We start from the raw sequence: 22,222 nt of genomic DNA, 5'->3' as shown, positions 1-22,222 counted from the left end.
GCGTGCACACACACACACACACACACACACACACACACACACAGTGGTGCTTGAAAGTTTGTGAACCCTTTAGAATTTTCTAGATTTCTGCATAAATATGACCTAAAACAACATCAGATTTTCACACAAGTCCTAAAAGTAGATAAAAAGAACCCAATTAAACAAATGAGACAAAAATATTATACTTGGTCATTTATTTATTGAGGAAAATGACCCAATATTACATAACTGTGAGTGGCAAAAGTATGTGAACCTTTGCTTTCAGTATCTGGTGTGACCCCCTCATGCAGTAATAACTGCAACTAAACGTTTGCGGTAACTGTTGATCAGTCCTGCACACCAGCTTGGAGGAATTTGAGCCCATTCCTCCATACAGAACAGCTTCAACTCTGGGATGTTGGTGGGTTTCCTCACATGAACTGCTCGCTTCAGGTTCTTCCACAACATTTCGATTGGATTAAGGTCAGGACTTTGACTTGGCCATTCCAAAACATTAATTTTATTCTTCTTTAACCATTCTTTGGTAGAACGACTTGTGTGCTTAGGGTCGTTATCTTGCTGCATGACCCACCTTCTCTTGAGATTCAGTTCATGGACAGACGTCCTGACATTTTCCTTGAGAATTCACTGGTATAATTCAGAATTCATTGTTCCATCAATGATGGCAAGCCGTCCTGGCCCTGATGCAGCAAAACAGGCCCAAACCATGATACTGCCACCACCATGTTTTCCAGCCTGATGAGCATCAACAACGCTTTTTCTGAGGTCCTCAGAAATCTCCTTTGTTCGTGCCACGATACACTTCCACAAACATATGTTGTGAAGATCAGACTTTGATCCCTGTTCTTTAAATAAAACAGGGTGCCCACTCACACCTGATTTCAATCAATGGGATGACAAACACCTGACTCTAATTTCACCTTCAAATTAACTGCTAATCCTAGAGGTTCACATACTTTTGCCACTCACAGATATGTAATATTGGATCATTTTCCTCAATAAATAAATGAGCAAGTATAATATTTTTGTCTCATTTGTTTAACTGGGTTCTCTTTATCTACTTTTAGGACTTGTGTGAAAATCTGATGATGTTTTAGGTCATATTTATGCAGAAATCTAGAACATTCTAAAGGGTTCACAAACTTTCAAGCACCACTGAATATAAGATTGTAATTTTACCTGTGGCCTCCTTCACTAAACCTTTATAGTTATTCCCTCAGATACTACAACTGGACTCTGGCTGCTCCACTCATTCTCTGTATGCAGGCCTTTCAGAAAACTCTGCCCAAGGTTTATTTTCAGCGCTCATTATGTAAAAGATTTTAGAACCCAGAAACTAAATAGGAGTTTACCATGACATTTCACACGTGATTGTTGTGTTTGTGTATGATGCAGGCAGCTGAGGACACCTGGGTGAAACAGAAAATGCCAAAGAAGACGAACCGCTGGTGGTTCTGGAGGAAGAACAGTGTACAGCAGGTATTTATGTATTTACAGTTGGGGTCAGAAGTGTACATACAGTGACATGAATGTCATCTTGGATATGAATGTCATGGGAATATTTGGGCTTTCAGTAATTTCTCTGAACTGTTCTTTTTCTGTGGCAGAATGATTGTATACAGCATATATCTTTAATAAAAAAAACACTAGAATTTGATGCACAAGTTTTAATTTTCTTTGGGTTTTCTGAAATCAACACAGGGTCAAAAATTTACAAACACTCACTTAGATTATTAATTCAGAGGTGCTGAAACAGCCGAGGTCTCTTAACTTCCTGTTCATGATCATGATTGACTACAGCTGGTAGCTTCTTTGTGCCTTTATAAAAAGGGTTTGTTTACAGTACTCATTGGATTGACCAACACACAGTAAAATGGGAAAGTCCAAGGAGCTCAGTGCAGATCTGAGAAAGAGGATCGCAGATATACACAACTCTGGAATATCTCTTGGAGCCATTTCTAAACAACTGCAAATTCCAAGATCAATTCAAACAATTATATCCACGTTACTGTGAGGTGCAGTCACTTTGCCAAGCCAGTTTGCTTCAAGAAAACCCAAACTGTCACCCTCAGCTGAAAGGAAATTGGTTTGGATGGTCAGGAACAACCTGGGAACACCATGGTACAGCCCTGCCATGAACTGGAAGCTGATGGATCACTGTCTACAATTCAGATCACCATGGACTAAGAGGCTGCTATCCAAGAAATAACCCCCTGCTCCAAAATTGACACCTTCAAGCCAGGGGCGCAGATAGGATTTTTGAACTGGGGGGGACTGAGCTGTCAGCAAATGATTCCATTTTGTGTATATATATGTGTGTGTGTGTGTGTGTGTGTGTGTGTGTACACTACCGTTCAAAAGTTTGGGGTCACTTTGAAATGTCCTTATTTTTGAAAGAAAAGCACTGTTCTTTTCAGTGAAGATCACTTTAAACTAATCAGAAATCCACTCTATACATTGCTAATGTGGTAAATGACTATTCTAGCTGCAAATGTGTGGTTTTTGGTGCAATATCTCCATAGGTGTATAGAGGCCCATTTCCAGCAACTCTCACTCCAGTGTTCTAATGGTACAATGTGTTTGCTCATTGCCTCAGAAGGCTAATGGAGGATTAGAAAACCCTTGTACAATCATGTTAGCACAGCTGAAAACAGTTGAGCTCTTTAGAGAAGCTATAAAACTGACCTTCCTTTGAGCAGATTGAGTTTCTGGAGCATCACATTTGTGGGGTCGATTAAATGCTCAAAATGGACAGAAAAATGTCTTGACTAGATTTTCTATTCATTTTACAACTTATGGTGGGAAATAAAAGTGTGACTTTTCATGGAAAACACAAAATTGTCTGGGTGACCCCAAACTTTTGAACGGTAGTGTGTATACATGTTATTTCACCTCCCTCACTGCCATCACCAGGAACTACCTGCAGGCCAGGACAATGATAACATTTTAACATAGCCTATGGAAATCCAAAGTTTACACATTATCATCACGCACAGAAATTGCAAAACTAGTTTTAAAACCGCTAAGTTCCAACTGTTAATCATAGCGAGAGGCTGGGCTACGTGTGTGTGTGTAAAGTGTAAACCAGTGCATCCTGACTTTCTAACTATGCCTGTTAACCATAGCGAGAGGCTGGGCTACGTGTGTGTGTGTAAAGTGTAAACCAGTGCATCCTGACTTTCTAACTCTGCCTGTTAAACATAGCGAGAGGCTGGGCTACGTGTGTGTGTGTAAAGTGTAAACCAGTGCATCCTGACTTTCTAACTCTGCCTGTTAAACATAGCGAGAGGCTGGGCTACGCGTGTGTGTGTAAAGTGTAAACCAGTGCATCCTGACTTTCTAACTCTGCCTGTTAAACATAGCGAGAGGCTGGGCTACGCGTGTGTGTGTAAAGTGTAAACCAGTGCATCCTGACTTTCTAACTCTGCCTGTGTGTTGCGTGAGCGGCAGTCAGTCAACAACTCTTCGCAAAGTTTCCTTATGAAACAATATGCTCGCTGAAATTATGGCAGGGAACGCCAGATTAAACATTAAAACTGCCTTCTGAGCACTGTATCTACAGGCTGCCACCGAAAGAAGGCGGCTACCAGAAAGGCATCTCTACTCCGTACGATTTTACTTTCACTACGACATTACTTTGAACAGACTATCAAAAAATTGCAAGGTGATATGATAAAGTAAGGCACAGTTTACTTACAGTCGTTGTTTTTTTTTAAAAACGATGCAATCGTTTTCTGCCTTTTGGCACCCTTCATCATGCCGTGTTGGGGTCCTGAACTAGGAGGCGCTGTCCCCGATATGCCTGTCAAACTTGTTGTCGGTAACCATAGCAACCAAGCTCGAGCTCGCAACCTATGCAGTCTGCGCAGTTGCAACTATGTATGTATTTCGAGGACCACAATGGAAATAAGTATTTTTACTTTTTGTGTTATCCTCCGCAATATTTATATTTATATTATATGTTCACATGTTATGTATATGTTTCTATTGCGAAATCAATCAATCAAAAAAAAAAAAAATGTACTGCTGTGCACAGCAATAAACCGAATGGTAATTAGTTTGATTTTTCCGTGAGGTTTGCCTTATGCAAAGAAAGACAGCATAGACGTTTTTTCCTCCCTATAAGTGGGGGGGACCGAACGAGGTGAATTTAAATCTGGGTGGGACGAATCCCCCCCGTCCCCCCCTCTATCTGCGCCCGTGCTTCAAGCTTAACTAAAGTTTGAAGCTGGCCACATGGACAAAGAAAAAAGCCTTCTGGAGGATAGATGTATGGTTAGATGAGACAGAGTTGTTTGGCCAGAATGACCACCATGTACAGAGGGACTCTGTACCAGCTGGTGGTGGTGGTAGGATCATCATGCTCTGGGGCTGTTTTGCTGCCAATGGAACCCATTGCACAAAGTGGATGGAATGATGAAGGAGGACGACCTCAGAATTCTTCAGCATAAACCATCAGAAACTTGAACATGACTTGGGACTTGCAACAGGACAATGAACCCAAACACACATCAGAGCTGGTTGTGGAGGATAAAGCAGGCTAACATTAAGCTTAAAACAAGTCCTGAGTTCAACCCTATTGAAAATATATGGACCGTGTTTGTAAGTCGAGTCCATACCAAAAAAAAAAAAAATTTAATTGAATTCTATGAATTCTACTATGAAGAGTCATGAAATATCCAACCAGAATTCTGCCAGAAGCTTGTTCATGGTAAACAAAAATGTTTGGTCAAGGTGAATATTGCGAAGAGACATTTTACCCAAATATTAGACGTGCTGTATTTAAATGTTTGACCTTGTATGTATAATTTTGACCTTGTGTTGATTTCAGAAAACCCAAAGAAAATTAAAACTTGTGCACCAAATTCTAGTGTTTTTTTCATTAAAGATATATGCTGTACAACATGGGCGATTGCTCTAAGACAACGAGGGAGGCTCAGCCTCCTCTAAAAATGACGAACATCGTGTAGAATGAATTGCGCTAGGCTTATGTTATAGCCGACCTTATAACATTGCTATTTCAGATCCAGAATCGTAGAAATATATGTGCTCAACCCAACTACAGTGCGAAATCATTCCCTTATAACTTTAATGTGTGCGTGAGTTTTTCCCCCTCGTGACAGCGCGATGCAGAGCAGCCTCAGCGGACTTCAATGGCATTTGGGAGCTCTGCGCTTTTCAATCTCAAAATGCAAGACGATTATTGGACAAATACTGCGAAAACGCCCGCCCACGGAGTCTCACGGACTCCCAGCCTCGGTGGACTTCAATGGCATTTGGGAGCTCTGCGCTTTTCAATCTCAAAATGCAAGACGGTTATTGGACAAATACTGCGAAAATGCCCGCCTACGGACTCCCAGCCTCACATGGGAGGGACATGGCAGTTTCCGCGAGGAGACTGGTGATTGGTGAAAGCGGCCGGATTGACAGCTCGTTTCAAATATAGACAGGCAGCGGTGAATTTCAGTTCAGTCCCATGCGGATTCGCAAGTGCTGTGGTGTATTGTAAGAGATCAGCTTACATTTCGATTTCATTCATTACATACGGTTTCTACCAGCTTTTTTAGTTTGTATATATTTTCATTGTAAATAAAGTGTAAATATAGTGTTGTCAAGTTTGCTATCTTAGTTCCAGAAATTTCGTTTATTTGAGTGACTGAACTTGAGAGGGCTAGTCAGCTAGCAAGAAAGCTGCGCATGGATGCCAAGCATTGCTGATTTAATTTTGGGGAAGCCATTTGCCCGTCTTCCTTTCGAGGAAAAAATTAAAATTAAAGAGCAGGGTAGAGCAACGCCTCAAATTGACTTGGTGAAAAAGGTAGGGAATAATACTCATTCCTTTCAGCTCTCCTGGTACGAGAAAGTGAATTGGCTAACAGCAAGTGACCCACATCAACAACAGTAAATAGGCTACTTTAGTAATATGTCATGGATGGACCAAAAATATAGAATCTATTTAAAATGTTTATGCTGAGTATATTATATTGGAATATATATTTTTCTGGATATGAATTAAACACAGCTACAATTTGGAAAACATTTTTAAACAAAAACACAGCCGAGAACATTTCACACTACAGACCTGGATTAAAAGTGAAGGGTTATCAAAATTGTCAATAAAACATTTCTCAGTCAAAATAAGTAAAATATAGGGAAAGTGTCATTGAATGAAATGTGTGGCACCCAGCTCTATGTTTGGCTCCCCAAGGTCAGTGCTTGTGCCTATTCCAGAACACTCTGCTGTTACTGCTGAGGTTCCTGACAAAGAGCTGCTTTCAATAATGATCAATTTTTAAAAAACATGCCACAATTTTAAAATATAAAATGTTAAAATATACCCCCCCCCAACACCACCATCATGTATATTGGACAGTAGGCTAATGGGCCAAAAGAACCTGTTATTTCACAGTTTGTGACCCTGCCAACAATCAGCCAGATCAGAGGCAAGAGTATGGGCAAAATTGATGTTTTTTCTTTTAAAATCTGGAAATATCGTAACTGACCAGCCTCCCCTGTTTGAAAGACTACCAGCCGCCACTGCTGTACAATCATTCTGCCACAGAAAAAGAACAGTTCAAAGAAATTACTGAAGGCCCAAATATTGCCACGACATTCATATCCAAGATGACATTCATGTCACTCTATGTAAACTTCTGACCAAAACTGTATGTGCAAACAGTACCTGGGTAGTTTATATAATTTTTTAAATATTTGGCTCATTTTCTGCAGTCAGAGACCCAACACCTGGCATTCAGTGGAAACCTGCACCATTATCAGGACAGCCCTGATCCACAGTAAGCACAGTTTTATTGATGTAAGCCATAAAATGCTTCTGCATAGTTCCCTGTGTCATTTGAATGTTTGATGTTTTTCCAGGCAAATGGCAGCAGCAGACTCGTCCACTGATGAAGACTCTAAGGAGGTGAACACAGCCGAATGTGTTGAGCGCATACAAGCAGCAGGCCATAAACACACACACTCCTACAAGAAATCATTACGGCTCTCATCAGATCAGATTGTAAGAGGCAAATTAGATATTCTTTTTTTTTTAAAAAGATGTATGAAGTAATTGAGAAAGTGATTCTGCCTATTTTTATGTCTGTAAAAGGCAAGTCTGGGCCTTAAGGAGGGGCCGAATGATGTGGTGTTTAGTATCACAACACAGTACCAGGGCACATGTCGATGTGAGGGCAGCATCTATCTATGGCATTGGAATGACAAGATTGTCATCTCTGACATTGATGGCACCATCACTAAGTATGTTATCATATCAATATTGATACAGATATCAAGTGATATTCCACGTATCGTTGTTTACATAGTCTTCTACTGATAGGAGACACTTTAAAAATGTATTTTATTATTTTTGTTGCAATATTTTCGAACAAATTTTGTTGGTACAGTTTCCTAAAGTACACTATATGGCCAAATGTGGACACCTGACCAGTAATACCCATATGTGTTTGTTGAACACATTCCAGAGTTACAACCCTGATTCCAAAAAAGTTGGGACAAAGTACAAATTGTAAATAAAAACGGAATGCAATAATTAACAAATCTCAAAAACTGATATTGTATTCACAATAGAACATAGACAACATATCAAATGTCAAAAGTGAGACATTTTGAAATTTCATGCCAAATATTGGTTCATTTGAAATTTCATGACAGCAACACATCTCAAAAAAGTTGGGACAGGGGCAAAAAGAGGCTGGAAAAGTTAAAGGTACAAAAAAGGAACAGCTGGAGGACCAAATTGCAACTCATTCGGTCAATTGGCAATAGGTCATTAACATGACTGGGTATAAAAAGAGCATCTTGGAGTGGCAGCGGCTCTCAGAAGTAAAGATGGGAAGAGGATCACCAATCCCCCTAATTCTGCGCCGACAAATAGTGGAGCAATATCAAAAAGGAGTTCGACAGTGTAAAATTGCAAAGAGTTTGAACTTATCATCATCTACAGTGTATAATTTCTTCCAGATTCTCTGAATCTTTTGACGATTCTCTGTGCGTAAGGGTCAAGGCCGGAAAACCATACTGGGTGCCCGTGCTCTTCGGGCCCTTAGACGGCACTACATCACATACAGGCATGCTTCTGTATTGGAAATCACAAAATGGGTTCAGGAATATTTCCAGAGAACATTATCTGTGAACACAATTCACTGTGCCAGCCGCCGTTGCCAGCTAAAACTCTAGTTCAAAGAAGAAGCCATATCTAAACATGATCCAGAAGCGCAGACGTCTTCTCTGGGCCAAGGCTCATTTAAAATGGACTGTGGCAAAGTGGAAAACTGTTCTGTGGTCAGACGAATCAAAATTTGAAGTTCTTTATGGAAATCAGGGACGCCATGTCATTCGGACTAAAGAGGAGAAGGACAACCCAAGTTGTTATCAGCGCTCAGTTCAGAAGCCTGCATCTCTGATGGTATGGGGTTGCATTAGTGCGTGTGACGTGGGCAGCTTACACATCTGGAAAGACACCATCAATGCTGAAAGGTATATCCAGGTTCTAGAGCAACATATGCTCCCATCCAGATGACGTCTCTTTCAGGGAAGACCTTGCATTTTCCAACATGACAATGCCAAACCACATACTGCATCAATTACAGCATCATGGCTGCATAGAAGAAGGGTCCGGGTACTGAACTGGCCAGCCTGCAGTCCAGATCTTTCACCCATAGAAAACATTTGGCGCATCATAAAACGGAAGATGCGACAAAAAAGACCCAAGACAGTTGAGCAACTAGAATCCTACATTAGACAAGAATGGGTTAACATTCCTATCCCTAAACTTGAGCAACTTGTCTCCTGTGGTATGTTGAGCGGGTGGGTGGAGCACAGAAGTACGGCAGGCCAGAACTGAGTTTCACAAAACTCTTTATTTGCAGCTTTTCAGCCTTTTTAACAAACTCCCAGTCACACAGACACGTACACATTCATCAGTCGTCTGGTTGGGGAGTGAGCCTCTTCTCTTTTCTCCCCCTCCCTTTATACTCCATCCCTGCAACACACACACACCCACACAAATTAACATCAGGTGTAATGAACTAGCCACTTACCTTCCCCGACCCCGCCCTCCATTCAGAGACTGCTGCTTGGCCACGCCCCCGCTGCCACATACCCCCACCACCCGACTCAGGCCGGGGAGCTGTCCGGCCTGAAGCTGACTCCCCCCCCGATGGGACAGGAAGTCCGCCACCACCATCTGCACCCCCGGCCTGTGGATCACCTCGAACTTAAATGGCTGGAGCGCGAGATACCAACGGGTGATCCGCGCATTGGCATCCTTCATGCGGTGGAGCCACTGGAGGGGCGCGTGGGCCGAACAGAGAGTGAAAGGGCGCCCCAGCAGGTAGTATCGGAGGGCGAGGACCGCCCACTTGATGGCGAGACACTCCTTTTCAATTGTGCTGTACTTGCTCTCACGCATCGACAGCTTCCGGATGATGTACAGCACCGGGCGCTCCTCACCCTCCACCTCCTGGGACAAAACGGCCCCCAGCCCCCTGTCCGATGCATCAGTCTGTAAAATAAAGGGGAGAGAGAAGTCAGGGGAGTGTAAAAGTGGCCCCCCACACAGTGCAGCTTTTACCTCCGAGAAGGCCTGTTGGCACTGCTCCATCCACTGGACCGGATCTGGAGCCCCCTTTTTAGTGAGGTTGGTTAGCGGGCTGGTGACGTCCGAATAGTTAGGTATAAACCTACGATAATCGCCAGCCAGCCCCAAGAACCGCCTCACCTCCTTTTTGGTCTTGGGCCTCGGGCAGGCCACAATCGCTGCAGTCTTGTTAATTTGGGGACGCACCTGCCCATGACCCAAGTGGAACCCCAGATACCGTACTTCCACCCGCCCAATCGCACACTTTTTTGGGTTAGCTGTGAGGTCCGCTCGCCTCAGCGACTTTAGAACAGCCCTCAGGTGTTCCAAGTGCCACGGCCAATCATGACTATATATTATTATGTCATCTAGGTAGGCGGCCACGTAGGCAGCATGAGGGCGGAGGACCCTGTCCATAAGCCGCTGGAACGTAGCGGGCGCCCCAAACAACCCAAAGGGGAACGTGACGAATTCGTGTAAACCAAACGGTGTGGAAAAGGCCGTTTTCTCTCGGGATAGAGGAGTCAAGGGGATCTGCCAATATCCCTTGGTTAGATCCAGTGTCGAATAAAAGCGAGCAGCGCCTAACCGATCAAGCAACTCATCAATGTGAGGCATTGGGTACGCGTCAAATTTAGACACCGCATTGACCTTCCTATAGTCCACACAGAACCGGACCGACCCATCAGTCTTGGGAACCAGGACCACTGGGCTGCTCCAGTCGCTGTGGGACTCCTCGATTATGCCCATTTCGAGCATGGCCTTGAGTTCATCCCGAACCACCTTTTTCTTGTGTTCGGGCAAGCGGTAAGGGCAGCTACGCACTACCACCCCGGGGGTGTTTCAATGTGGTGTTCTATGAGGTGGGTACGACCTGGAAGGGGCGAGAACACGTCGGAAAATTCCTTCTGCAACCTGGCTACCTCCGTGAGTTGGGTCGGCGAGAGGTGGTCTCCACAAGGGACCGGAGTGGTCCGCGATGTTATCTTTTTTACCTCCGGCCCCAGCTCCGCCTTCTCCGGGACGACCAACAGCAACGCCACGGGGACCCCCTCATTCCAGCGTTTTAAAAGGTTGAGGTGGTATACTTGCAGTGCCCCGCCCCTATCCGTTCGCTTTACCTCATAGTCGACATCCCCGACTCGCCGTGTGACCTCGAAGGGCCCTTGCCACTTGGCGACTAATTTAGAACTCGACGTGGGCAATAATACGAGTACTTTTTCTCCCGGCATGAATTCTCTAAGGCGCGTGCCCCTGTCGTACAGCCGGCTTTGACGTTCTTGTGCCTGCCGTAAATTCTCCTGTGTTAATTGCGTGAGGGTGTGGAGTTTTGCGCGCAGGTCAAGAACATACTGGATTTCATTTTTACTCGGTGAAGGTCCTTCCTCCCAATTTTCCCGCAGCACATCCAGAATGCCACGCGGCTTACGCCCATATAATAATTCGAAGGGAGAAAACCCTGTGGAGGCTTGTGGGACCTCTCGTACTGCGAACAACAGGGGTTCGAGCCACTTATCCCAATTACGCGCATCTTCACTAACGAATTTCCGGATTATGTTTTTGAGTGTCTGGTTGAATCACTCTACTAATCCATCCGTTTGTGGGTGATAGACACTGGTGCGGATGGACTTAATCCCCAGTAACCCATACAGCTCGCGCAGTGTGCGTGACAAACGAGGTGCCTTGGTCTGTCAGGATTTCTTTCGGAATCCCAACCCGGGAGATAACGCGGAAGAGCGCTTCCGCAATACTGCGTGCTGAGATATTGCGGAGAGGCATTGCCTCTGGATATCGCGTTGCATAGTCCACCAGAACTAAAATAAAGCGATATCCCCGTGCTGACCGATCTAATGGCCCGACGAGATCCATCCCAATTCGCTCAAACGGGGTTTCAATTAGAGGAAGAGAGTGCAACGGCGCTTTTGGTGTGGCCACGGGATTTACTAATTGGCATTCACGGCACGCCACAAACCACCGACGGACATCCCTGCGAATCCCAGGCCAATAGAACCGGGCCATTATTCGGGCTAGTGTTTTGTCTTGCCCCAAGTGTCCAGCCATGGGATTAAAGTGAGCCGCATGGAATACGAGTTCCCTACGGCTCTTTGGGATTAACAACTGGGTTACTTGTTCCTTGGTTTGAGTGTCCTGCGTCACTCGGTACAATCTATCTTTCATAATAGCAAAATAGGGGAAGGTTGGCGCCGCGCTCGGCTGAAGAGTTTGACCATCGATTACTCTCACTTGGTCAAACGCATGCCGCAGAGTCTCGTCTCGCGACTGCTGTAACGGGAAATCCCCAAGGGAATCTCAGAGAGGGAGGAGGAGCGGAGGGCTCCTCACTCCGACGCGGTGTTGACGCAGAAGGCTCTGTGACAGCTTCTCCAGCCAATGCCACACCAGGATCTTCCCGTGACCTACTAGGGCAGGACCCACTGTGTGTTAAATATTCCATTAATTCTTTAAATCCCAGCCAATCAGTACCCAAGATCAACGAGTGGGTAAGACTAGGATTAACCGCCGCCTTCATTTTATGCGTTTGGCCCCAGAATAGAATATGGACAGACACTAGAGGGTAATGGTGAACATCCCCGTGCACACACAACACTTTCACTGCTTGTGCACCCCCCAATGCCTCACCTTGCACCAGGCGTTGGTGAATTGAGGTCTGATTGCAACCGGAATCCACCAAAGCGTGATATGTATCCCCTTGAATACTCACCGGTACGCGATACGCTCCGGCTCGATCGGGGGTGGTTTCTGGCGCGTCGGGGATCCGGATGACAGCCCCCACCTCCCTTGCGGGGCTCTGATTCGGGAGACGCTCCGATTCCCCGCCACGCCAGCACACCGGCCCAGGCTTTCCCTCTGCACTGGTGTTATGGGTGTCACTCACCTGAGGGGGAGACAACACAGACACAGAAGAGGGAGATAGGAGGACACCACGGGTGCGACGGGCCGGCTGGGGAGGAGCCAGCCGCCACCTTCATGGCAGGGGAACGGGGTGGGGAGGGGGACAAGAGACAGGAGAGAGAGAGGGGGAAGAGAAGCGAGGGGAGGCGCCTCGTCTGCCTGCCGTCAGCGCCGCCTCCAGATGGTCCTACGCCAGCTCGATGGCTCGTTCCAGCGACGCCGGGCGGTGACACTGGACCCATTCCGCCGTTCCTTCCAGAAGTTGAGAGATAAACTGCTCCAGTGCCACCAGATCGATGATCTCCTCAGCGTCGCGGTGTTCCGCTCTCAGCCACCACAGGCAAGCGTCCCGGAGTTGCTGGCTGAATGTAAACGGCTGGCCGACCTCCTCCAGTGTCAGCGTCCGGAAGTGCTGACGGTGTTGTTCCGGGGAGCGGCCAAGCCGCTGCAGGATGGCTTTCCTCAGGTCGGGAAAGACCAGCCGGCTGTCAGCAGGGAGCTGCTACGCTGCGAGCTGCGCCTCGCCAGTTAGGAGCAGGAGGAGGCGCGCCACGCGCTGCTCCAGCGGCCACCCCCACGCCTCGGCTGTTTGCTCAAAGAGAGCGAGGAACGCTTCCGGATCGTCCTGCGGTCCCATCTTCGTGAGGGTGGCGGCGGCCGGCGGCCCTGCTGACGTGAGCCGGTGCCGGAACGCCTGGCGATCTTCCCGCTGGGCCAGCATCAAGGCTTCGAAGCGCTGCTGCTGCTCCTTCCGGAGGGTGGTCAGCTCTTGATGCAGGTTCTGCTGGGCGGTAGCGAGGGTCAGGATGAGCTCCTTGAACGGGGAGGACTCCATGGGGCGGTTCCCTTCTGTGCGTCCCAGGTTTCGGCACCACTGTGGTATGTTGAGCGGGTGGGTGGAGCACAGAAGTGCGGCAGGCCAGAACTGAGTTTCACAAAACTCTTTATTTGCAGCTTTTCAGCCTTTTTAACAAACTCCCAGTCACACAGACACGCACACACATCAGTCGTCTGGTTGGGGAGCAAGCCTCTTCTCTCCTCTCCCCCTCCCTTTATACTCCATCCCTGCAACACACACACACGCAAATTAACATCAGGTGCAATGAACTAGCCACTTACCTTCCCCGACCCCGCCCTCCATTCACAGACTGCTGCTTGGCCATGCCCCCGCTGCCACATCTCCTCAGTCCCCAGACGTTTACAGACTGTTGTAAAGAGAAAAGGGGATGTCTCACAGTGGTAAACATGGCCTTGTCCCAACTTTTTTGAGATGTGTTGTCATGAAATTTAAAATCACCTAATTTTTCTCTTTAAATGATACATTTTCTCAGTTTAAACATTTGATATGTCATCTATGTTTTATTCTAAATAAAATATGGAATTTTGAAACTTCCACATCATTGCATTCCGTTTTTATTTACAATTTGTACTTTGTCCCAACTTTTTTGGAATTGGGGTTGTAGTTCCCCATTGCTGTTTTAACCTCCATTCTTCTGGGAAGGCTTTCCACTAGATTTTGATGTGTTGCTGTTGTGCTTAATTGTGCACATATGGCTATGATGGTCAAGTGTCCACAAATTTTTGGCCATAAAGTGCAAATTTAAAGCCTGGTTAGAATAAGGTTGAAAACTCTTGGACAAGTTCCTGTTTAACACAAGAGTTGGGCATATCTTCTGATTTATAGTCTTTTCTTGTTACAGTGCTGTTTCAAGTTTCTTCATAAAAGTGATTATATAAATGTATTAAATACAACATACTAAAAGTATCAGGTGTTTTAAAGCTTGGTCATCAAGTTTCTTAACTGGTTAATTTAAGAGTTGGTATAATCATGTGAACACCATCTCACTACCTGGAATTGCCTTTATTAGGTCTGACGTTTTAGGACATTTCCTTCCACAGTTTGGAAAAGACTGGACACATCAGGGCATTGCTAAGCTCTACCACACTATTCATGAGTAAGCTACAACACCAGCCATGATTATCAAATTATTTAACCCATTTACATTCTAATGCCTTTAGAGGCACAATATAGAGGAGCCACACAATTCATTCATTATTGTGTGTGTTTTATTTTACAGGAATGGCTACAAGTTCTTATACTGCTCAGCACGTGCGATTGGGATGGCTGATATTACTAGAGGATATTTACAAGGGGTTAATGACAGTGGTGTCATTTTACCACCAGGGCCTCTCATGCTCTCACCGAGCAGCCTGCTTTCGGCTTTCCACAGGTACACACAGTTTTATCTAGCGGTTACAATATGAAGCCTAAATACAGCACAGCTTTTTGATTGGTTTTGTGCTTTGTTTCCAGGGAGCTGATTGAGAAGAAACCAGAGAAGTTCAAGATTGAGTGCTTAACTGACATCAGAAATTTGTTCCTTTCAAACTCTCAACCTTTCTACGCAGCCTTTGGCAACCGCAGCAATGTGAGCTTTTATGCAATTTTCATTTTCTTACAATTCTTAGATTTGCGTGGTTATTTACAAACCACATACTGTATTATAGCTATTGTTACACAAGTGGTTTCAAGCTCTTGATTGCAATTTTAATACAACTCTGGAGTCAAGCTAATGTTGCAATTTATGCATTGTAATGAAGGTGCAGCCACAGGGAGGTCTTCAGCAAACTACTGTTACTTAGCACTCTACTGCTTGCCTGTGGTATTCACCCTATGAAGGCTACTTGAGTGTTTATAGGTTTTCCATAACAGAAATCTGTCTGTTGTTGAGTGACTTAGTTACAAAGCCAAGCCAGGTTCAGGTGCTACATATCTGAAAATATTGCCCGTGGTTAGTTCTATTCAACAACTTCTTAGACATTTCCCATTTAAGGCAAGATGATCAGATGATACATCAGTACTGTAATAAACTATGGCCCTTTTGTGTAATATTACTGGTGTCCTCTGTACTTTTTTTTTTTTTAACACTAACAGTCTCCACTGTTACTCATAGCAGCAAATAGGTGATTAGAAGGTAAAACTATTTTTGTACCAAAGGCTTCATTCTCCTTTTTTGTGTTGATTTAATTTCTACAGAAATCAATTAAGTCTTTCATGCATTATTTGAATGACACACTACTGTTTTGCTTGCAGTCTTCACAAATAACATTGGTATACATATCCTATTACATATTGTGGAAATATCTTTACATATCTTGATATGTTTGTCATAGGCCTATTTACCCACCTCATGAAAGAATGTTAAAAAAAGAACTTGTGATTTTAAGTGCATATTTGTTTGCAAAGCATATAATAAAAGCTCAAATTTGTGTGCTTCCAGGATGTGTTTGCCTACAAGCAGGTGCAAGTTCCTACAAGTCACATATTCACAGTAAACCCTAAAGGAGAGGTCATTCAGGAGCTGACCAAAGGCAACAAGACATCGTAAGTTTATGACTTTACATAAACTGTCTTCAAAGTTGTCTTCTGCACTAGGACCAGAGTCAATGCAGAGTTAATGAATAAATAATTTAAATTGTATAGCACCGCTTCTGAACATGACTACTCCAAAATATACATATATACTCTCCTGAATCAAGCTGGATATAAAGCTGTGAAGCTGTATAAAATACTTTACTATATAAATTACCATCCTGGAGGACTTCTCTGGGGAGAATAGCAATATCCATCCATCCGTCCATTTTCTGCCACTTATCCAGACCAAGGTCATGGGGCAGAAGTTTCAGCAGAGATCCTCCCTCTCCCCGCCATCTCCTCCAGCTCTTACAGGAGGACACTAAAGCATTCCCAAGCCAGCCAAGAGATATAATCTCTCCAGTGTGTCCTGGGTCTGCTGCAGGGTCTCCTCCTGTTTGGACATGCCTGGAACACCTCAGCTAGGAGGCATCTGGGAGGCATCCTAAACAGATGCCCAGACCACCTCAGCTGGCTCCATTTAATGCAGAGGAGCAGAGTCTCTACTCTGAGCCCCTCCCAAAAGTCAGAACTCCTCACCCTGTCTCTAAGGGTGAGCCCAGACACCTTTTGGACAAACCCATTTCCACCACTTGTATCAGCAATCACTGTGCGATTACTATTCAAAGCTTGTGGCCATAGGTGTGGGTAGGAACCTAGTTTGACCAGTAAATAGATAGCTTTGCCTTTTGGCTCAGCAGTCTCTTCATGACAACAGACAAAAAAGCTGCACCAATCCATCTGTCAATCTCTCACTCCATTCTTCCCTCACTCAAGAACAAGAACCTAAGATACCTGAACTATATCACTTGAGGCAAGGACTCATCCTGAACCCAGAGCAGGCAATTAACTCCTTTTCAGCTTAGAACCATAGCCTCAGACTTGGATGTGCCGATTCTCATCCCAGCCGCTTCACACTCAGCTGCAACCTCCCCAGTGCAAGCTGAATGTCACGGCTCGATTAAGCCAACAGGACCACATCTGCAAAAAGACACCATGTGATCCTGAGCCCTCCAAATCTGACACCCATTGGCAATGTCTAGAAATTCTGTCCATAAAAGTTGACAAAGTTGAATTCGGTGACAAAGCACAGCCCTGTTGAAGACAAATACACAATGAGAACGAGTCTGACTTATTGCTGGCAAGGTAAACCAAGCTCTCGCTCCAGTTTTACAGGGCCCATAGCAGCCAGCCTGGGACCCCACAGGATTAGATTAGATTAGATAAAACTTTATTGATCCCTCTGGGAGAGTTCCCTCAGGGAAATTAAGATTCCAGCAGCATCATTACAGATAAACAGAGAAAAGAAATGGAGAAAAACTTCTAGATAAATTAAAATAAATTAAGTATTTACATATACAAATATAAAATAATAAGATATGGGGAAGAGAGTAAGGGGGGAAGGAGGGGGGAAAGGTGGGGAGTGGGGGGGCGGCGGTAGGAGAGATATTGCACTTTATATTGCACATTGTCCGGTATTGCTTATTGTTATGCTAGGCTACTGCTCCTTCCCATCCTCTGTCCTCCTGTTACCCCTCCTCCCCCCCCAGAGAGGAGTTGTACAGTCTGATGGCATGAGGGACAAAGGAGTTTTTGAGTCTGTTCATCCTGCACTTGGTAAGGAGCATTCTGTCACTGAACAGGCTCCTCTGGTTGCTGATGACGGTGTGCAGAGGGTGACTGGCATCATCCATGATGTTCAATAGTTTGTCCATAGTCCTCTTCTCTGCCACCGTCACCAGAGAGTCCAGCTTCATGCCGACCACAGAGCCGGCCTGCCTGATCAGTTTGTCCATCCTGGATGTGTCCTTCTTGGATGTGCTGCCCCCCAGCACACCATGGTGTAAAACAGGACACTGGCGACCACAGACTGATAGAACATCCACAGGAGTTTCCTGCAGATGTTGAAGGACCGCAGCCTCCTAGGGAAGTATAGCCTGCTCTGTCCCTTCCTGTATAAGTGTTTGGTGTTGCAAGTCCAGCTTGCTGTCTAGCCACAGCCCAAGGTACTTGTAGGAATCCACAGCCTCCACCTCGACTCCCTCGATCAGAACTGGTCGTGACCTTGGTCTGGACCTCCCAAAGTCAATGACCAGCTCCTTGGTCTTCGAGGTGTTGAGCTGCAGATGGTTCCTGTTGCACCACACAGCAAAGTCCCTCACCAGGCTCCTATACTCCTCCTCTCTGTCATCACTGATACACCCAATGATGGCTGTGTCATCGGCAAACTTCTGAATGTGACACAGCTCCGAGTTGTAGCAGAAGTCTGTGGTGTACAGGGTGAAGAGAAGAGGGGCCAGCACCATGCCCTGGGGTGCTCCAGTGCTGCTAATTACAGTGTCAGACGTGATGTCCTTCAGCCTGATGTACTGCAGCCTGTCAGTGAGGTAGCTGGAGATCCAGGTGACCAGGCAGGGGTCCACTTGCATCCTGTTCAGTTTGTCCTGAAGCAATAGGGGCTGTATGGTGTTGAAGGCACTCGAGAAGTCCATGAAGAGGATCCTCACTGTGCCATTTCCCTTATCCAGATGCGAGTGGGCTCGGTGTAGCAGGTAGAGGATGGGGTCTTCCACACCAACACCTGCCCAGTACGCAAACTGCAGACAGTCCTGGGCATGTTGTACCTGGGGTCTGAGGAGGCTGAGGCAGAGCCGCTCAAATGTCTTCATCAGATGTGAAGTGAGTGCCACCGGTCGGAAGTCGTTCAGCTCGCTGGGCCGATTCTTTTTGGGAACTGGAACGATACATGATGCCTTCCAGAGGGTGGGCACTCTCCCCAGCTGCAGGCTGAGGTTGAAGATGCGTTGGAGTGGTTCACCCAGTTCAGCAGCACAGGTCTTCAGTAGTCAGGGACACACCTTGTCCGGGCCTGCTGCTTTCCTGGGGTGAAGCTTCCTCAGTTGACCTCTGACCTGGTCTGCAGTAATGCATAGAGGAGTCTGCTTACTCAATGGAAGGTGTGTCAGTGGGATTCATGAGATCCTCAAAGTATTCCTAACACCGCCTGACTATATCTTATGAGGTCAGCAGCACTCCATCCCCACTGTATATAGTAAGGGCAAAGCACTGCTTTCCCCTTCTTAGTCGTTGAACATTTTGCCAGAATCTCTTCAAGGCCAACCGAAAGTCATGCTCCATGGCTACACTGGAGTTTTGCTTCCGCAACTGCCAAAGTTGTACTCCACTTGGCCAGTTGCTATCTGTCAGCTACCTCCAGAGTTCTACAAGCTAAACAAGCTTGAAAGGACTCCTCCTTCAGCTTGATGGCTCCCTTTACCACTGGTCCCACCACCGGGTTCAGGACTTTCCACCAGGACAGGAACCAACAACCTTATGGCTGCAGCTCTGTACAGCTGCCTCGGCAACGGAAGTGTGGAACATGGCCCATTTGGAATCAATGTCCCCGATCTCCCTCAGAATGCAGCAGAATTTCTGCCAAAGGGAGTTGAAGATCTTCTGCCAAAACTTCCCAGCCCACCATCACTGTATGTTTTGATGTACCGGATCTGTTCTGCATCCTCCCCCTTGAACTGTTGTTCTTGCTCCTTTCGGAGGGTGACCAGCACTTGGTGCTAGTTCTGCTGGGCTGTGGCAGGTGGTGATCAGTTGACAGCTCAGCTCTTGTCTTCACCCAAGTGTCATACAGTTGCACAACTGATGACATGACTACAAAATTGATCATCAACCTATGGCCAAGGGTGTCCTGGTGCCAAGTACACTTATGAACACCCCATGCTCAAACATGGTGCTTATTATGGACAAACTGTGATTAGCACAGAAGTCCAATAACAAAACACCATTCAGTTTCATGTCAGGCAGGCTGTTCCTCCAGGTTTCACTTTTGTTGCCCCGTGAATGTTGAAGTCCTCCAGTAAAACAATATAATTCTATAAGTGCAAGCAAATATCAAAGCCCATTCCCGATCTTGGAGGTGCAAGGAAGAAACCTGAACATTGTTCACCAGGGAAAACCTCCAACAAATAAATGCCAAACTGGGGGGCTATAAGTATATATGTACACACCTGTCCGTAACTTCTAACCAAGGCTAACTTCTAACCTTTAGCCACTGCCCGATTCACAATGCACCGGACCCCTGTGGCTCCCCCTGCAGATGGTGGGCCCACAGGAAGGAGGATCCATATGGCTCTTTTGGGCTGAGCCCAGCTGGGCCCTGTAGGTAAAGGCCCAACCACCAGGTGCTCACCAACAAGCCCCCTTCCCAGGCCTGACTCCAGGACAGGGTCCCAGTATCCCTGTTCCAGGCAATATTTCGTGCTTCCTTGCTGCCCTCCTCCACAAATGGCACCTGACAACATGGCTCCTAGGATCACTCAGGCACTCAAACCCCTCCACCATGATAAGGTGGAGATTCATGGAGGGGAGGATGGTAATCTAAACAGTAAAATTACTTCTATGAAATGCTCAGTCTTTAAATTTAAATGTCCTTTCAATTTATTGTCTTCATCACAAAACTGAAGTTCACAACCCTGTCATTTTATTACATAATTCTAAATATAGTCGGATTTGTGACCTTGGTGAAGAACTGTTTTCTTTCTGTGTATGTTTTGCAGATATAATCACCTCAGTGAGCTAGTGGACCACATTTTCCCTTTGGTTGGCAAAGAGCAAAGTGCTGCTCTGAATTATCCAAAATTCAGTTCCTTCTGCTACTGGAGGCAGCCTGTTGCTGAGATTAGTCAGGAAGACATCCTGTTACTCTGATTGGTGGAGACCTGAATTAATTTTAGCTAAATCACAGTTACTGTTTATAATTATTCAAACATTTTAAGCATAAAATTGCTGAACAGAAAAACGATCAATATTTAGAATTTATTCAAATATATTGAAGATTTCTTATGAGATTACAACAAAATTACAACAAGACTCCACATGTTCATCAAGACTCCCACTGTCAAGCCCAGTGGCCATCAGCTGGATCATAAGGCCTGGGCGCAACTGAATTGTATACACACTGGCTGTTGCAGGACTCGCGCATTCCTTAAATCCATTGGTGCGTGCGATAACCATACCTGCAAATGTGGTTTGCCACAGACATTGCAGCACTTAATCCATGCCTGCCCAACCTTGCGACCCCCAAACAGCCTGGAAGGTCTAATAGAACTTGACACCGATACAGCCAAATGGCTCAAGAGCATCCCCGTTTGACAAGAGGTTAAACAAACGATGACGACACAAAATCTACAATTATTAAACCTATTTCTAGACACGAGTATTAAGTTTAAGCCTGAAATTGCTTTAAGCTCACATTCACACCAATGGGCAATTTAGAGTAGCCAGTTGACCTAATCCTCATATTTTTGGACTGTGGGAGGAAACCGGAGTGCCCGGAGGAAAAACCACGCAGGCACAGGGAGAACATGCAAACTGCAAACAGAAAAGCCACGAGGTTCAAACCCAGAACCTTCCTGCTATGAGGTAACAGGGCTAACCACTACACCACCCTATACAGAATTTACTTTAGACAAACTGACCTATATAAAAGTAACTTTATTTGATATTTTTTGTAGCATGTATAGTAGGTCTCAGCTAAAAGCCTCATGTCTGCAAGTGTGGAGCAGCCTCATGGCTCCAGGGCCTCCAGTTTGAGCCTAAGCTCAGGTTATGGTCTGTGTTGAGTTTTGCATGTCCACTCCATGTTGGTGCGAGTTGACTCCAGGTTCTCTTGATTCCTCCCTCCTCACAATAAATAAATAAATAAACAAACATATGCCAGTTAGTTGACTTACCATCACAATCAGTGTGTTATTGTGTTTTGTCTGTAATTTTCCATATTTCTATCCCATTTAACTGGCCTGTCTGTGTAATGCTGCTGATTAAACTGATTATGTTGTGAAAGTGGAGAGATGAATTATGTTAATAAGTCAGTTATAAATAATACTAGCTGCCCCACTGTAAGACAAATTTTGATAATGTACATATATTTTTATTTCACTTTAGACCAAGTCTTAAAAAAAAAAAAGTCACAGGAGACTATAAAAGGCTTTATATGAAACTGGAAGCTTGTTTACACATTGGTTTGTAGAATAGTCTGTAGTCGGATATTTAAAAAAAAATTGCTCCAATTTAAAGTTTGCTCAAGCTATAAGCTTTATTAGAAAGAAATGTAATCCATCACATTTTAAAATGATGTACAGCAGGGTTTTTTTTAAATGTCTTTACTTTTTGTATTTGGCTTTCATACTGAGATTGCCGGAAAAAAATTTATTTATATTGAATAAGCTGTTTGGAAATTTGTATTGTAGTTCCACTGAAATTACAGTGAGGATGGTTACAGA

The 22,222-nt window shown here is 45.1% G+C and overlaps 1 protein-coding gene across 5 annotated transcripts in view; it reads left to right on the top strand.

The window, feature by feature from the left end:
- LOC132893783 (phosphatidate phosphatase LPIN2-like) overlaps nucleotides 1-22,156 on the top strand; it is a 64,061-nt gene extending 41,905 nt beyond the window's left edge. For 3 of the 5 annotated variants that reach the window (XM_060932933.1, XM_060932939.1, XM_060932921.1), the window contains 10 exons: nucleotides 1,221-1,290; nucleotides 1,396-1,479; nucleotides 6,730-6,794; nucleotides 6,877-7,018; nucleotides 7,109-7,257; nucleotides 14,380-14,466; nucleotides 14,590-14,742; nucleotides 14,826-14,940; nucleotides 15,793-15,896; nucleotides 20,498-22,156. In XM_060932933.1, the coding sequence (XP_060788916.1) occupies nucleotides 1,221-1,290; nucleotides 1,396-1,479; nucleotides 6,730-6,794; nucleotides 6,877-7,018; nucleotides 7,109-7,257; nucleotides 14,380-14,466; nucleotides 14,590-14,742; nucleotides 14,826-14,940; nucleotides 15,793-15,896; nucleotides 20,498-20,648 (1,120 nt within the window). In that variant the 3' untranslated portion in view covers nucleotides 20,649-22,156. Of the gene's footprint in view, nucleotides 1-1,220; nucleotides 1,291-1,395; nucleotides 1,480-6,729; nucleotides 6,795-6,876; nucleotides 7,019-7,108; nucleotides 7,258-14,379; nucleotides 14,467-14,589; nucleotides 14,743-14,825; nucleotides 14,941-15,792; nucleotides 15,897-20,497 lie in introns of those variants that run through there. The other 2 variants (XM_060932928.1, XM_060932946.1) reach the window with 2 other exon arrangements.
- The last annotated feature ends 66 nt before the right edge of the window (nucleotides 22,157-22,222 follow it).

Source organism: Neoarius graeffei, chromosome 1, assembly GCF_027579695.1.
Source record: "Neoarius graeffei isolate fNeoGra1 chromosome 1, fNeoGra1.pri, whole genome shotgun sequence".
NCBI lineage: Eukaryota > Metazoa > Chordata > Actinopteri > Siluriformes > Ariidae > Neoarius > Neoarius graeffei.
This window is presented reverse-complemented; position numbering and strand designations above follow the sequence as displayed.